At 42.4% G+C, this 18,941-nt stretch overlaps 1 protein-coding gene across 2 annotated transcripts in view; it reads right to left on the minus strand.

Annotated features, from left to right (window-relative positions):
• Nucleotides 1-18,941, minus strand: part of pinx1 (PIN2 (TERF1) interacting telomerase inhibitor 1) — a 128,339-nt gene that overhangs the window by 87,684 nt on the left and 21,714 nt on the right. For both annotated transcript variants that reach the window (XM_041187817.1, XM_041187818.1), the window contains one exon: nucleotides 7,069-7,161. In XM_041187817.1, coding sequence (XP_041043751.1) covers nucleotides 7,069-7,161 — 93 coding nt within the window. The remainder of the gene's footprint in view (nucleotides 1-7,068; nucleotides 7,162-18,941) is intronic.

Genomic DNA, 18,941 nt, shown 5'->3' on the forward strand with positions numbered 1-18,941 from the left:
TGCCATGAGGACAATACAATAAAGTTTTTGGGATGAGAATAATGGCATCAAGAGGCAGAATGTACATAAAACTGTAAAACTAAAATGCTCTTCCAGGTGATCATTTTATGATTTTGCTCTCAGACTGTGCAGGGGCAAGAAAGAAACTAACCGATAGGATCTTGGCAAAACTGACAAAGGCAACACTTCTCTTTCATAAGCTGGGGATCACAGTTCAGCATGCATGAATCTATTGTAGTCTCATACAATGTGTGAAACTTAAGGACTTATCTAAGTCAGCAAGGAAAAAAACTTGAATTTCGAAAGTTTTCTACGAAAATCCAAAAAATATTTCTCAGATATCCAATCTCCCATCATTTTATCAACCTCTCCAATGACAGCGATACCTTTGTAGAAAACACTGCCACATAGGAGTAAGCTGCTTAATGCTTTGAATCAGAGCTTGTTTACTGCAAGCACATCGTTCACTGCAATCCAACTGAATATTTCACGTTAAGGTTTAAAGAGCTGCATAATGTAGCAAACAAACACTCATTAAAAAAAAGTTACAAATGAATTTTACACATTGGAAAGGCTACTATATTAACTTTTTTTTAAAACTGTGTGCTTAGGGTTTGGGCAACACCATCATTACTACTTTTACTACCAATCCTTAGTTGTCCCAAATGGGACATATTGTAGGAAGACAGGTCTCCCCCAATAGACATTAATGAACAAGTTGCTTTATTTTTTTAAAAAAAACACAATCTGACAACTTCCAGTCATCTTTTTCTGATTCCAGCATACAATAAATAGATTTACCGATTTCAATTTCACAACTTGACATAGCACGACATGAACTCATGACCTCGAGATTGCCAGTCCAGTATCCTGATGACTGCATGGTACCCGCCAGATGAAACACCCACAGAATTAGGAGTCCTCTGTCAGCAGTTACTTACCCATAATTCTTATCAATTAAAGTAATCAGGAAAAATTTACAAACTTGAGTAACTAAATATATATCTAGCATGGACAGAATAAACTATAAACCAATCGGAGGTAATAGGAAGTTCTTCAATATTGTTTACTTTATGAATTGCATTTTAATTTTTTTAAATTGCCACAAATCATCTGTTTAGCTAACACATCAAGTGCACATTGTTACTGTCTTTCCTGTGAGGAGGAAATAAATTTCGTTTAGACTGAGTAGATACTGGTGTATATCCTTGCCAATAGATGCGAGGTCAGAACGAGTCTGTTATTTTCCCCAGTCAAGATGCATTTTTCGAAGGGATTGCTTAATTGCTCAGAGGAGAAATACATGACCTGATACCATTAAGGTCAAAATGGTCCCAATGTTTAATCCCAGCTAGGACAGCACTGTTGGCATTATAATTAATCTCAGTGTTCTCAGGTTAGAAAAATAGGATGGGGAGTGTGGAGGAAAGCTTTCTATTCATGATCATTATACAATGACCACAGCTTGAAAGTATGTACATGTGGATGTTAAAAAAAGGGACATGAGCACAGTTCTGCCTAGTTCTAAAAATGGTTTCACTGTGGGCTCCATGGACTTGAACAGAGTTAGTAAATAACCAGGACAATGGGCTCATTTAAGAAATGCCTATACACTCTAATGGGAAGATGTAGAATGACTGTCCCGAAACAATGAGATCAAACAGGTCAAAGCATCTTCTTCATCTTAACCTACTTTTGTGGAGCAGAGTCAAACTAACGGTACATCACTCTAGTTATATTACCCAACATACAGTAAGCACCTGAGAGCTTCAAGTTAATTTTTCTACTTTTGATCCATCCATTGTTGAGTAAGCTCTCCATCTACACAGCAATGCTGTGAAGCTCTGACTTATTATCTGGGCTGAATGAACAATTTTGCTTTTTTCTCATCGAGATCATGTATGAGAACAGAACAGTAATGATAGACCAAAGATTAGTGAAAAAATAACCAGGATCTCAAAAAACAGAAACAGCACAGTAGCTTCTTCCAAAACTATAACAACCATTTTCATATCAAATCATATATTTATATAATCCATTCTGCATGGTTGCTGCTAATTTAAATTCATCCACTTCCTTCTTGTTAATTGAAACATCCTACTGTACACTTTTGAGGAAAATTAATTATTTCAGAAAAATATCCTTAGCGTAAAAGATTGCAGTGTTTCACATTTCCTGGGAATTCAAATCTGTCACAAGACTGACAGTACACTATCTACCTTACAAGCAGTGTCTATGACGAATAATTCTTCTACACAGATTTTAATTAAAAATTAAATTCATAAGCTAAAATTTCAAATAACAAAACTTAGGTGTTAGGTATAAATTTGTCTTTAATAATTTTTCCCCAAATAGAAAGTGAATATTAAACAAAATGTTAATTATCCTTTATGACCAAAATTTGAAATTGCAGAGCCAAATCTTGAAGTGCTCTTTCAACTTTGAAATCATTGCAAACTCTCCAAGTCACTTGTAAAATATTAAACAAAATTTCCAGAATAGCAACCTTTCAACCATAGTCAGACTTAAAGGGAAGGTGGGGAGTTGGGGGGGGCAGTCAGTGAATGCCTCAGGAGGAAGGTTTGCCTAAGCATTCTGTAATTAATAATTATGACCTGCTTCCATAATAAGCATATCTCTTACAGCAAATACAAATAATCATACCATGTCCATAAGTTACACTGCTGCATATCATACCACAGACACTAAACTAAAAATCTTCCTCTTAATTAGAAAATATCCTGGCACAAGTACTTTAAAGATATCAACATTTAAAACTCAAATGCCAACATTTGGACAAGTATTTGTATTAATTACACTATACCACACTTTGTTCCTTATTTTGAGTCCTAGGCTGTTCTGACGAAGTCAACGACCTGAAACAATCACTCCCTTTCTGACGAAGTCAACGACCTGAAACAATCACTCCCTTTCTGACGAAGTCAACGACCTGAAACAATCACTCCCTTTCTGACGAAGTCAACGACCTGAAACAATCACTCCCTTTCTGACGAAGTCAACGACCTGAAACAATCACTCCCTTTCTGACGAAGTCAACGACCTGAAACAATCACTCCCTTTCTGACGAAGTCAACGACCTGAAACAATCACTCCCTTTCTGACGAAGTCAACGACCTGAAACAATCACTCCCTTTCTGACGAAGTCAACGACCTGAAACAATCACTCCCTTTCTGACGAAGTCAACGACCTGAAACAATCACTCCCTTTCTGACGAAGTCAACGACCTGAAACAATCACTCCCTTTCTGACGAAGTCAACGACCTGAAACAATCACTCCCTTTCTGACGAAGTCAACGACCTGAAACAATCACTCCCTTTCTGACGAAGTCAACGACCTGAAACAATCACTCCCTTTCTGACGAAGTCAACGACCTGAAACAATCACTCCCTTTCTGACGAAGTCAACGACCTGAAACAATCACTCCCTTTCTGACGAAGTCAACGACCTGAAACAATCACTCCCTTTCTGACGAAGTCAACGACCTGAAACAATCACTCCCTTTCTGACGAAGTCAACGACCTGAAACAATCACTCCCTTTCTGACGAAGTCAACGACCTGAAACAATCACTCCCTTTCTGACGAAGTCAACGACCTGAAACAATCACTCCCTTTCTGACGAAGTCAACGACCTGAAACAATCACTCCCTTTCTGACGAAGTCAACGACCTGAAACAATCACTCCCTTTCTGACGAAGTCAACGACCTGAAACAATCACTCCCTTTCTGACGAAGTCAACGACCTGAAACAATCACTCCCTTTCTGACGAAGTCAACGACCTGAAACAATCACTCCCTTTCTGACGAAGTCAACGACCTGAAACAATCACTCCCTTTCTGACGAAGTCAACGACCTGAAACAATCACTCCCTTTCTGACGAAGTCAACGACCTGAAACAATCACTCCCTTTCTGACGAAGTCAACGACCTGAAACAATCACTCCCTTTCTGACGAAGTCAACGACCTGAAACAATCACTCCCTTTCTGACGAAGTCAACGACCTGAAACAATCACTCCCTTTCTGACGAAGTCAACGACCTGAAACAATCACTCCCTTTCTGACGAAGTCAACGACCTGAAACAATCACTCCCTTTCTGACGAAGTCAACGACCTGAAACAATCACTCCCTTTCTGACGAAGTCAACGACCTGAAACAATCACTCCCTTTCTGACGAAGTCAACGACCTGAAACAATCACTCCCTTTCTGACGAAGTCAACGACCTGAAACAATCACTCCCTTTCTGACGAAGTCAACGACCTGAAACAATCACTCCCTTTCTGACGAAGTCAACGACCTGAAACAATCACTCCCTTTCTGACGAAGTCAACGACCTGAAACAATCACTCCCTTTCTGACGAAGTCAACGACCTGAAACAATCACTCCCTTTCTGACGAAGTCAACGACCTGAAACAATCACTCCCTTTCTGACGAAGTCAACGACCTGAAACAATCACTCCCTTTCTGACGAAGTCAACGACCTGAAACAATCACTCCCTTTCTGACGAAGTCAACGACCTGAAACAATCACTCCCTTTCTGACGAAGTCAACGACCTGAAACAATCACTCCCTTTCTGACGAAGTCAACGACCTGAAACAATCACTCCCTTTCTGACGAAGTCAACGACCTGAAACAATCACTCCCTTTCTGACGAAGTCAACGACCTGAAACAATCACTCCCTTTCTGACGAAGTCAACGACCTGAAACAATCACTCCCTTTCTGACGAAGTCAACGACCTGAAACAATCACTCCCTTTCTGACGAAGTCAACGACCTGAAACAATCACTCCCTTTCTGACGAAGTCAACGACCTGAAACAATCACTCCCTTTCTGACGAAGTCAACGACCTGAAACAATCACTCCCTTTCTGACGAAGTCAACGACCTGAAACAATCACTCCCTTTCTGACGAAGTCAACGACCTGAAACAATCACTCCCTTTCTGACGAAGTCAACGACCTGAAACAATCACTCCCTTTCTGACGAAGTCAACGACCTGAAACAATCACTCCCTTTCTGACGAAGTCAACGACCTGAAACAATCACTCCCTTTCTGACGAAGTCAACGACCTGAAACAATCACTCCCTTTCTGACGAAGTCAACGACCTGAAACAATCACTCCCTTTCTGACGAAGTCAACGACCTGAAACAATCACTCCCTTTCTGACGAAGTCAACGACCTGAAACAATCACTCCCTTTCTGACGAAGTCAACGACCTGAAACAATCACTCCCTTTCTGACGAAGTCAACGACCTGAAACAATCACTCCCTTTCTGACGAAGTCAACGACCTGAAACAATCACTCCCTTTCTGACGAAGTCAACGACCTGAAACAATCACTCCCTTTCTGACGAAGTCAACGACCTGAAACAATCACTCCCTTTCTGACGAAGTCAACGACCTGAAACAATCACTCCCTTTCTGACGAAGTCAACGACCTGAAACAATCACTCCCTTTCTGACGAAGTCAACGACCTGAAACAATCACTCCCTTTCTGACGAAGTCAACGACCTGAAACAATCACTCCCTTTCTGACGAAGTCAACGACCTGAAACAATCACTCCCTTTCTGACGAAGTCAACGACCTGAAACAATCACTCCCTTTCTGACGAAGTCAACGACCTGAAACAATCACTCCCTTTCTGACGAAGTCAACGACCTGAAACAATCACTCCCTTTCTGACGAAGTCAACGACCTGAAACAATCACTCCCTTTCTGACGAAGTCAACGACCTGAAACAATCACTCCCTTTCTGACGAAGTCAACGACCTGAAACAATCACTCCCTTTCTGACGAAGTCAACGACCTGAAACAATCACTCCCTTTCTGACGAAGTCAACGACCTGAAACAATCACTCCCTTTCTGACGAAGTCAACGACCTGAAACAATCACTCCCTTTCTGACGAAGTCAACGACCTGAAACAATCACTCCCTTTCTGACGAAGTCAACGACCTGAAACAATCACTCCCTTTCTGACGAAGTCAACGACCTGAAACAATCACTCCCTTTCTGACGAAGTCAACGACCTGAAACAATCACTCCCTTTCTGACGAAGTCAACGACCTGAAACAATCACTCCCTTTCTGACGAAGTCAACGACCTGAAACAATCACTCCCTTTCTGACGAAGTCAACGACCTGAAACAATCACTCCCTTTCTGACGAAGTCAACGACCTGAAACAATCACTCCCTTTCTGACGAAGTCAACGACCTGAAACAATCACTCCCTTTCTGACGAAGTCAACGACCTGAAACAATCACTCCCTTTCTGACGAAGTCAACGACCTGAAACAATCACTCCCTTTCTGACGAAGTCAACGACCTGAAACAATCACTCCCTTTCTGACGAAGTCAACGACCTGAAACAATCACTCCCTTTCTGACGAAGTCAACGACCTGAAACAATCACTCCCTTTCTGACGAAGTCAACGACCTGAAACAATCACTCCCTTTCTGACGAAGTCAACGACCTGAAACAATCACTCCCTTTCTGACGAAGTCAACGACCTGAAACAATCACTCCCTTTCTGACGAAGTCAACGACCTGAAACAATCACTCCCTTTCTGACGAAGTCAACGACCTGAAACAATCACTCCCTTTCTGACGAAGTCAACGACCTGAAACAATCACTCCCTTTCTGACGAAGTCAACGACCTGAAACAATCACTCCCTTTCTGACGAAGTCAACGACCTGAAACAATCACTCCCTTTCTGACGAAGTCAACGACCTGAAACAATCACTCCCTTTCTGATGAAGTCATTGACCTGAAACAATCACTCCCTTTCTGATGAAGTCATTGACCTGAAACAATCACTCCCTTTCTGATGAAGTCATTGACCTGAAACAATCACTCCCTTTCTGATGAAGTCATTGACCTGAAACAATCACTCCCTTTCTGATGAAGTCATTGACCTGAAACAATCACTCCTTTTCTATCCACAGATGCTGTTGGGCCTGCTGAGCATTGCAGCATTTTCTATTTTTATTGCAGTTTTCCAGCATCTGCAGTGTTTTGCTTTTGTACTAGATCTCACCTTTGGTGAATTTCTGGTAGTGAACTCGTTTCTTGGAGGATTTCGATTTTTCTTCAAGACTAAATGTAGTTTTATCCTCAGCCACTGGTGAGCCTGTTAAAAGCAAAAGCCCAAAACATTTAGACAGGAATAAATTTGTCTGTCACTAGGGTTAATTGATGCCATAAACAAACCAATTCACTGAGGCAATACGAAAGGGAAGGCTCAGAGAATTTTTATTTGTGAACCTTTCACCAACTATCCAACTATGTAGTTGGAATGAAATAGGGTGCCATGTGAATAGCGTTGGTTACCAAGTTCAACTATCTTCTTACTTCAGTCCCAAACCAAGTCTAAAAACGGTTTTGTAACAGTACACTGCTCTCTCAGTAGGTAGTTCTTTTGTACATGTAAACAATAGAAGTTCATTTTCAATCAGTGCTTAGAGCACCAACTTGTGCCATTTTCTGCTTCTGCAGCATTCTGATCATCAGTGTAGAAAAAATACAGTGGTAACATTCATACTTGTTAATAAATCATAAAATAAAATGAGAGGTACATTAACCTTGCAGCAAGATTCCCAAGTAAGGCTCAGAAAATACAACCTCTGTGAGCAGTGTCAAAATCTCAAAAATGGACAATAATCACACTAGATTTTTTCACGCTGATTATGTGTTTAATTCCCCTATATCATATTTTAGCCTTTCTTTGAAAAACCATGCTCTTGCTTGCCAACACCCATTCTTCTCTTGGCAATCATAAATCCCCTTTCCCCCAAATTTAACTCAACTGCTTTTTTAAATGAAATAAAAGGATTCTTCCAATATCAAAGGGGAGGTAGGTCATCAGATTTGCAACTATTTATAAGACTTTTGTAAAGGTTAAAACCACAGGTGTAATCCATATATTTGATACTCATGCCAACAATTGAAATTAAACCAAACATATAATAAATGGATATTCAGAATATGTAAATAGGAAAGATGATTGAGTAAAACCTGGTTGAATTTGGTGTCTGGAATATTTCCAAATACAAAACTAATAAAGGAAAAAGACTACATACACTGGATACTAAAACTGGGAAACAAGTGGAAGATAGTCAACAAATAACTTTGGAACAAACATCATGTAAAAAAGTCAGATCTCTTTTGAGGTGCGACCAAAGTGCTAAGGTACAGTAACACAAAAGAAACTGAACTGATTTTTATTAGGCCTCTTGCACAATATAGAAAACGACCACAAAAATGAAGATATTGGCCCAGATTTTGCACTCATTGGTAAACAAATGATCTTGCTGTTCGTTACACTTGCAGCTGCCCATAGCATTTTCATGGGCTTCTAAGCAACAATTAACAATCATCAGGGGTCCAAAAAGAGCCAGGGCCCTCTACAAGGGACTTATGGTCCGTCTATACAAGACAGACAATAGCATGTCTCATCTGCCAGATTGAAGACATGCATAAATCAGGAAGTGCAAGTTAGAACATTTAATTCAATTATCAAATTGGGAAGCAAAATAAACAGATGTAAAGAAAGATGGGATTAAGACAGAGATAAACGACAGAAGGAAAAAATAAAATGTATTTTAATTTTTATATCTTCAACAATAATTAACATCTGAAGGAATGAGACTCAACATTTGTAAAAGTAAATTTTCAGTTACAGAGAAGTTGTTTAGCAATAATTCAGATCTGCCACACTGTTAAAGTTTCATTTACATGCGAAAGGACACTCCTCCCAGGTGCAAAAGAGATTTACTCGCACCTCTTTCAATTCAGAGCACAGCATTCGCTGCTCACAATGTGGTCTCGTTCACATTGGGGAGATCATACATGGGCTGGGTAATCATTTGTGGAACACCTTCATTCAGTCCACAAGGGTGATGCTGAACTTCTGATCACCTGTCATTTTAATATGCCACTCCATTCCCGCACTGGCTTTTCTGTCCTTGGCTTCCCACAGTTTTCCAATAAAGCTCAGCAAAAGCTCAAGGAACAGGACCTCATCTATCGATCAGGCACATTACAGAGCCTTGCTGAGTCAACACTGAGTTCAACAATTTCATAATCTCTGCATCTTTTTCTTGACTGCAGCTTATGGTAGTGATTGTCTTCCCCTTTACGCTTCCCTTAGGCACATATTTTGCTTTTTCACTTTTTTAAAATTCATTCATGGGGTGTGGGCATCACTGGTTGGGCCAGCATTTATCGCCCATCCCAAATTGCCCTTGAGAAGGTGGTGAGGAGCTGCTTCTTGAACCGCTGCAGTCCATGTGGCGTAAATACACCCACAGTGCTCTTAGGGAGGGAGCTCCAGGATTTTGACCCGACGACAGTGAAGGAATAGTGATATAATTCCAAATCAGAATGGCGAGTGGCTTGGAGGGGAACTTCCTGGTGATGGTGTTCCCATGTATCTGTTGCCTTTGTGCTTCTAGGTGGTAACTGTCGTGGGTTTGAAAGCTGCTGTCTAAGGAGCCTTGGTGAGTTCCTGTAGTGCATCGTGTAGATGCTACACGTTGCTGCTACTGTGCGTTGGTGGTAGAGGGAGTGAATGTTTGTGGATTGGGTGCCAATCAAGTGAGCTACTTTGTCCTGGATGGTGTCAAGCTTCTTGAGTATTGTTGGAGCTGCACTCATCCAGGCAAGTGAGGAGTATTCCATCACACTCCTGACTTGTGCCTTGTAGGGTGGAGAGGCTTTGGAGAGTCAGGAGGTGGGTTACTCACCACAGGGTTCCTGGCCTCTGACCTGTTCTTATGGCCACAGTATTTATATGGCTAGTACAGCTCAGTTTCTGATCAATGGTAACCCCCAGGATGTTGAGAGTGGGGGTTTCAGTGATGGTAATGCCATTGATTGTCAAGAGGTGATGGTTAAGATTCTCTCTTGTTGGAGATGGTCACTGTGTGGCACTTATGTGGCATGAATGTTGCTTGGCACTTGTCAGCCCAAGCCTGGATATTGTCCAGGTCTTGCTGCATTTGGACATGGACTGCTTCAGTATCTGAGGAGTTGCAAATGGTGCTGAAGGTGAGGATGATTGCCCTTGACATCAAGGCAGCATTTGACCGAGTGTGGCATCAAGGAGCCCTAGCAAAACTGGAGTCAATGGGAATCAGGGGGGAAAACTCTCCACTGGTTAGAGTCATATCTAGCACAAAGGAAGATGGTTGTGGTTGTTTGAGGTCAGTCATCTCAGCTCCAGGACATCACTGCAGGAGTTCCTCAGCGTGGTGCCCTCGGCCCAACCATCTTCAGCTGCTTCATCAATGACCTTCCTTCCATCATAAGGTCAGAGGTGGGGATGTTCACTGATGATTACACAATGTTCAGCATCATACATGACTCCTCAGATACTGAAGTAGTCCATGTCCAAAAGCAGCAAGACCTGGACAATATCCAGGCTTGGGCTGATAAGTGGCAAGTAACATTCACACCACACAAGTGCCAGGTAATGACCATCTCCAACAAGAGAAAATCCAATAATCTTCCTTTGACATTCAATGGCATTTCCATCACTGAATCCCTCACTATCAACATCCTTGGGGTTACCATTGACCAGAAACTGAACTGCCCAGAAACTGAACTGAACTAGCCATATAAATACTGTGGCTACACAGCAGTTCAGAGGCTAGGAATCCTGCAGAAAGCAACTCACCTCCTAACTCCTCAAAGTCTGTCCACCATCCACAAGGCGCAAGTCAGGAGTGTGATGAAATACTCTCTACTTGCCTGGATGAGTGCAGCTCCATCAAAGTTCAACACCATCTAGGACAAAGCAGCCTGCGTGACTGGCACCCCATCCACCACCTCCAACATCCACTCCCTCCACCACCAACACACAGAGGCAGTAGTGTGTACCATCTACAAGGCCCACTGCAGCAACTCATCAAGGCTCTTTCGACAGCACCTTCCAAACCCGTGACCTCTACCATCTAGAAGGACAAGGGCAGAAGGTGTATGGGAACATCACCACCTGCAAGTTTCCCGCTAAGCCATACATCATCCTAACTTGGAACTATAGCGCCATTCCTTCAGTGTAGCTGAGTCAAAGTCCTGGAACTCCCTTCCTAACAGCACTGTGGGTGTACCTATATCTCATGGACTGCAGTGGTTCAAGGAGGCGGCTCACCACCACCACCTTCTCAAGGGCAATTAGGGATGGGCAATAAATGCTAGCCTTGCCAGCAATGCCCATGTCCCATGAAAGAATAAAAAAAATTGGTTTCTGGCATGAGAGGGTTGTACTATGAGGAGAGATTGAGTAGACTTAAGCCTATTTTTCCAAGGCTTTAGAAGAATGAGAGGTAATGTTTTTAAAACATATAAAATTGTTAAGGGCCTTGACAACGTAGATGCAGAGGTGCTAGAACTAGAGGACATAGTCTCAGGGAAGAAGTCACCTATTGAGGACTGAGATTAGAAGAAATTTCTTCAGAGTATTGGGAATCTTTGGAATTCTCCACTCCACTGTTATGGATGCTCAGTGTATGAGTATATTAAAGGCTGGGATCGAAAGAATTTTGGAGTCTAACAGTAGGATTTTCCACACCTGCCCACTGCCATGATCTTCTGGTCCTGCCACATGTCAATGGATTTCTGACTTGGGCGCCGCCTCGCTTGCAGTGGGCTGGAAATCCCGGCCTAAGGCCTGATTTTCCCGTCAGCGATTTGGGGGCGGGGCCTACTCGCCGAGGGGAAAATGACACAGGATGACATCAGAAGGAACCCCTGACGTGATCCCGGTCCAGTTAAATCTTTAGGAAGGCGGGTGGACAGTGAAATCAGCTGTTCGTCGGCTGACCTGTCATTGGCCATTGACAGGATAATTAAGGTCATTAAAGACCTGTCCATCCAACCTTAAGGCTGGTGGGAAGGCCAGGAGCCCCAGCGGCTTCTGACATTACATGAAACCTCATCCACTGGTGGGATGTGGTTTCATGTCCATTTTTAAAAACTTTAATAAATGTAACGTGAAAATTATTAACATATCCCATCTCGTGTGACATTGTCACATGAGGGGGACATGTTAATAATTTTTTTATTTTTCTATTTTTTAAACTTTGTAACACTTTCACTGATCTCCCTGAGACAGCACTTAGTCTCAGGGAGCAGTGCTTTAATTGGCCCGCCCACTTAAAATGGCGGCGGGACCCGCTTCGGCGGCGGAATTCGGCTGCCCGCCTGCTGCCAAACCGGTGGGGCCGGCCCGCCAACTAAGGGCAAAATTCTGCCCTAAGTCTTTATGTGGCCGGGTAAATATGTGGAGTTGTCATGGGCTTTTTGAACGGTAGAGAAGTTTTGAGGGACCATTTGGCCTATTCCTGCACCCGTTTCTTATGATTTATATTCACCTCATCTATCACAATGCTGCAATACGTTAAACATGAAATAGTACAAATATGTTGTCACTCGCTTCCTAGAATTCACCTGCCGACATTCCATTCAAAGGGCAACATCACTCACGTTGACATCAAACTGGCTGCAATATAAAAGATACAGATATTTCCATTTCCACTTTGTTCTACTTCCTCCTAGAAAAGTCATAACACATTTCCCTAGGTTCTTGTGGCTCAGTCATCATGAAAAAGAAAACTTCAGACCCCTCCAGTAAACAACACTAACTAATTTCCTACTACATCCATAGTTTAACTTTAGAAGCAATACAGATAGCATGAATCTAAACCTCAATAACAAACGTATCCCTAACGTTCTATGCTACTGAGTACAGAAGACAGGACATAAATAAGACATTACAGTAAATATTCTAAAATAAGCATCTGCTTCCAGACAGCGAAGATGTCCAGAAATTCCAACGTGTTCCGGGGCATGGCAATGCTGGAAGGGTCTACTAGAAAAGATAACTTCTAAAGACAGAAACAGATTTAACCCTCAGGACTTGATGAGAACACTGATGAACCAGACATTTTCCTGCCTTCTGAAGTGAGTTAATTTTAAATAAACATGCCATTTAAGTACTGGGATCCTTATGACTTTGTACTGCATTTCCTAAGGCTGTTCCAGTTCCCACTGGATAGTTTGTTTATGGACACAAAGAAGTGCACGTATGATTGCCAGCATAATCAGGAACAAGATCAATTCTGAACATAATTGGAATAGATCCAACCTCTCTGTGTAACCTAATCCAGGGTCTTGCTTAAGCCACAAGTGGCTATGTCAGTTGGCAACTGAAATCTGTTGTGAACTGAAATCTGTTGTGAACTGAAATCTGTTGCGCATATGGATCATAAGATTACATTACGCAAATACTTATTCCTTTTGGACCAACCCAATCTTTTGCCATAGTTAAAAAGTACTGATAAACAAACTACCGATAAACAAACTAATAATCTGTGTTAATGGACTCAGGCATAATTTCTATTCAGCAGAAAGTGACTAGCATCTAATATGACGGGAGCACATGAACTGCTTGGCCTGCATCAGCAACGTCCCATCCATCATATTGGATAGGGATTCTGTGTAGATATTATGGGCATGTGCCTTTAAATAATGGTCCTATGCCAGAAAACAGCAATCTGACCTCCCATGGCAACAGTGTGAACTGCCACCAGAGGCTCCATCATGATGTGCGCTACTGTTTTGTTCATGGAACTGACCATTTGGTCCACACTGGACTGAATGGTCTGCATGAAGCAGCAGTACAAATTGGCAACAGTAGCCAAGCTACTGCATTAAAGCTCGCTAATAGGCTGCCTGGTGTACCTAGTATTCGCTGATGCAAGCCCATTAGCCTTCAGGCATGAAGCAAATGAATAGCGCAGGTAGCAATGGCTGTTGGGTCAGGAGGGCCAAAATCTTTAGGCAGGCTTGAAACACACATATTCATGTGCTTACCAGTCTGATCCAGCAAAATAACAATACATAAGCTGCTCCTCCTACCTCGCCGCTCATCTCCAGAGCCCTCAGTCATAGCGGGGGTTCAAGAGAGGGAAGCAGCGAGTGGGAGCATTTAATAAAACGTGGATTATAACAACCCCAGTTCAGCACTTCTGCACCATCAGGGCCTGGACTTTGACAACCACTGAGTTTCAGCTTCAGATTGGATCTGGACCTTGAAAGAGGACACAGGTTCAGGAGAGGGAAGCATCATCACTTCTGTGAATGTTACAGGTGCTATATTAATGTAAGTTGGTATCATTATATCCTTTTATACATAGTACTGGTGACTAACTATTCTCTACATTCTGCTTTCAATTCTAGTTTATGTAACAAAATAAGCTGCAGTTTCATTATAGGATCATGAAGCTTTAGGTGTAATTTAGACTAGATAATGGGGGCCTCGACTGCCAGCAGCCGGCAAGAGGCACTATAAGGTACTTAACTGGCAAGTGGTGAGCTTTCCTCAGGATCAAGGACCACGGAGGCAGAAATTCCAACCCGCCCCCACCCCTAACCAGAGCTGCCTGTCATTCAGAGACGGGCAAGCTCTCCTTTGCAGGCAGCGTGCACCCAGAGTGGTGGTGATGCAACCACCAGAGGTCTTTGTCTTTGTTGACATTTCCCCAAGTGCTGCCATTATGTCATTATGAATGCTTAGTTGAGTTTCAAAAGCTACAATTATCTCAGCAGGAGGTTCTGAATTCACTGTTTGATTGTCAGTTTAAAGAGGCTATTAAAGGGTTGGCCCTTTTCGATGTGGAGTCTGAATTGAAGTTTGCTTGATTTTATAAGAGACTAACTACCTGAGGAGATTTCAAAGCTTTGAACAGATCTTTTCGAATGGGAGTTTATGCCACTATCAAGTGTGTATGAGTGAGAGCTGTACAAGATTGTTAGAACTTAATTCTTTTTTCACCTCCACATGGCTCCTGAGGTCTGCCCAAAGTGAATGCTGGTTAAAAGGCTATGGAGGTGGTGTGGGAGTTTGAGGGATTAGGGCTAGAGGGTCTAACAGCAATTGAAACAACTGGGACAAGGTTCCAGAGAACTGAGGCAGGCCTTCTAACCAGGCTGCCTCAGCACTTGCCTACCTCCACGCCCACCTATGCTCTGCGTCAGTGATCGGTGGGCCTGGCTCCATTCTGCACTGGCCACGCAGCCTTGTATAAATTCAATGAGCCAGTCTCCACTGGTCTCTCAAACATTCTGAAAATTGTGTCAGTTTAATCACCAAAAGCAATAAAAGTTAGACAACAGTGCCCCCTAGTGACAAGTACCTTATAATTATCAGTGGCAAAGTCTTTACTGCAACAATCAGAATGTACATATTTGAAACTGCAGCATTCGGAACTGCTTATATATTTCATCTTTCAAAGTTTATGAGCATTCAACTTTGAATAGATTTTAAAATCACGTTGAAGAAGCTGCCTTCCTCAGTTTTGGCAATGTTTGAAACAGCATTCCTCTAAATAAATAGTATGCAGAGTACAGAAACCCCCCCCCAATAATCATTACTAATCAACTTACAGTAATCTAACAAATTACATTTATATAGCACCTTTAATTTATGAAAGGTGACAAGGCACTTGGAGAATAGGTCGATGGAAGTAACTAAATGTGTGATTGAGGAAGCAGGATTTGAGAAAGCTCTGGAAACTGGGGAGAGCTATTGGTAATGGAAAAGGTTTTAGAAGGGAACCTCAGAGATGTGATGAATCCCAGAGAGGTGAAGATTGTTAGTAGCAGTAGTAAAAATAAAGTGAGGAGGAGAGACACAGTTTCCCAGGTTTTGGGGCAGTAATCGACGGCTAAACTGTCAGCATTTGTCATCATTACTCGTCTGAAACTGGCACCACCTTCTGGAGTCCACATATGAGCAGTTAAACACAAAAATCCAGGAGTTGCTGTCAGTGATTCTAGGGCTCAGGTTTTCAATCCCAGGTCAGGTGTGCAGAGATGGGAGAATTCCCGGCTCCACAAAGACAACCTTTGAAAGCGGCTGCCCGAACAGCAGATTCTCTGGGAGGGGCAAACTGGATTAGAAATCAGGGTGGGCGACTCCAGGTAAACTGAGGGGGTTGCCAAGTACGGAGGAAGGCTGGACGGAGGCCTGCCTCAAGGATTGGGCACTGTGTCCAAAGTTTAAAAATAAAGAATAAAACATTAAAACAGCCCTCCAGCTCGCATCCCCCCACCCCCAACACACCCTATGATCTGTTAATGCCAACCCATGCCACCTCGTGCCCCCCAATCACCCCCCATGGAACATGCCCAATGCCAAGCTATGTCCCCCACTCCACCCATAGCCCCTCATGCCAAAGTACCAAACAACCCCTATGGCCCCTCATGCCCCCATGCCAAGGTATATCCCCCCAAAACAACCCCTATGGCCCTTCATGGCCCCTATGCCAACCTATGCTCCTCCACCCATGGCCCTTTTTAGCCCCTGTGCCAACTTAGTACCAACTCATGCCCCCTACTCACCACCCTTTGCCTTTACACCTACCATACTAACTCATCCAGTATCGGCAATGTGCAGACCTCAGGTCCCATGCAGAGGTGAGATAAAACAAAGTTCTAAGTGCCTATTGCAGAAGTCATTATATTGAAAAAAACATTTATTCATAAAAAAATTTACTACATTCACTTTCCTAAGCCTAAATAAAGCCTTATAACAACAAACATAGACCCATGTCAAAGAAGTTATAACTACTTGTAGCTGTCAATCAAACTGTGAAATGGCAAGCACCCTAAATGGATGGTTGTGAAATCAGTCATGCAGCCCTTATCCAGTAATGGAAACCCTTAGGCTTATGCCAGAATGAAATAGCAAACAAACTTTTTTTTTTTAAACACTCCACACATTTTTCAAACATTTAAATGGCAGGACTTTAAATGAATTGACAGCTCCCTATGACAAGTCTCCTTAACAAGTGTTTCTGATGGCTTTGAGTTGATGTTGACAGGTGTATTGACAGTTCCAACGAGCTTGACAGTAATGAGTTTATGCACTTCTTACACACATTTATGCCTACTTTTGACAATTCCAAAAAGCACCAGACCTACTCCAAACCTGATCTCCACCAAAGGGCACCTTACTTCTCCCAAAGATGCCCCAGGACCAAATTGAAAGGCATACCTTACCTCTCTGAAGCAGTACCCTGGCTATCCAAATGACCCACAAAGTTCAGGCTTGCTCTTACCAGGTCTAATCTGTGCACTTCGAGTGTCACACTCCAAGGCTACCAAAATCCCACTTCAGTGGAGGCAGCTGATGATTTAAAAGACCAGCTGCTTCCTTAAAACATGCATGCGCAAAATGTGCCCTGCCCTCTTGAAAATGGGAATTGCCATGGTCGGAGGTGTGACTTGCGTTTTTCAGACAGTTCTGCTATTTTCCCACAATGGAGAGGCTCTCTGTTGTGGCAAAAGTTTGGGCCATGGAGTGCACGTTGAAGTCTCCAAATCTCACTGTAAACACCCTTGAAAAAGTTCAACCTTTTTGAATGACTGGGTTTTTAAACAGTGTACTGACTTCATATTTGCTACAGAACAGCTTCACTAGCCCTGAATGGTTAATTTTATAGTGTGGAATGTTAAATTTCTCCAAAATTAAAATTTTTTTTAAAGTTGATGGCCAGAATTTTACATTGATTGGGTGGGCATGCATCCTGACATCATCACACACACAAGCAATATTGAGGTCAAAGGATGCACACTGGAGTCAGAGGCACGCCTGCGGATAATTAAAGGGCCAATTAAGGCCATTAAAAACCATATTGTCCATGATTTTGCATTGTCCGTGTGATTTTACGCCCACCGCACAGGCAAAACGGGCAGGCAGTCAGCCCGTTTTTAATAAAACCTCATCCATGGGCGGGATGAAACGTCCGGGGTGAAACATAATAAAAAATATATCTGGGAACTGATGTTTTTTTTAGTTCTGCTTTTAGATGCTTGATTGTGTTGCATAGACAAAGTTTAGTGCATTTTTTTTCCTTGTCATTTAATCTATCCAGGTCGGCAGCTCCCTGAGGCAGCTCCACAGCAGCCAGCCCCGCTAGCTTGGCGTGCACAGCAAGCGTCTACCTTAAATCCCATGTGTAAGTCCCTGTCATGAAGAGATATTAATGTCTATAATGTTATTGGAAATTATTTTTTAAAATAGAGTTTAGTGATGTCTGTGTCTGTGTGTGTGTATGTGAGTGTCTCTTAATCAGATTAAAGTCAGCTGGTCTAGAGGCTTTGATGTATAGAAAGAAGTAGATTTGGGAAGTAGAAGATATAACTCTGATTAACAGAGTTGGTGGATAAATTACAATTGGGGTTACCTGCGGGGCTAGGAAATCAGACATAATTGAAATGTTAGCACAGCATTTGAAATTGGAAGGAATATCTGAGAGGCAGAGTTCTCCAAGAGGTGGTACATTGGAATGGGCTCAAATTGAGTTGCAGATGAAAACAATTGAATTGAAAGAAAAGGAAAGAGAAAGGGCATTCCAAAGAGAACAGGGAGTAAGGCAGGAAAGAGAAAGAAAACAGGAAAGGGAGTTAGAGGAAAGAGAAAAGAGAGAGAGAATTCCAATTGGAAATGTTGGCAGTTAAAAAAAAATGCCAATAGGTGAGGAAGGACTTATCTCCAGAGTAGTGGGGAAATTTGTATAAGCTCTTCCAAAGTTTGAGGAACAAGATACTGAAGCATTCTTTATTTCATTTGAAAAGATAGCCAATAAATGAAATGGCCACAGGAGAACTGGACATGTTACAGTCTACATTGGTGGGTAGAGCGCTTGAGGTATATGCATCACTATCAGAAGAAATGTTGGTGAATTATGACGTGGTAAAAAAGGCTATTTTGAGTGCATGTGAGTTGGTTCCTGAAGCATACAGGCAGAAATTTAGGGACATGAGAAAACAGCCTGAGCAAACATATTGGGCTGGATTTTGCTGTCGGCGAGTAGGGGGTGGGGCCTGCTCGCCAACGGCAAAATG

This window comes from Carcharodon carcharias, chromosome 5, assembly GCF_017639515.1.
Source record: "Carcharodon carcharias isolate sCarCar2 chromosome 5, sCarCar2.pri, whole genome shotgun sequence".
NCBI classification, from domain to species: Eukaryota; Metazoa; Chordata; class Chondrichthyes; order Lamniformes; family Lamnidae; genus Carcharodon; species Carcharodon carcharias.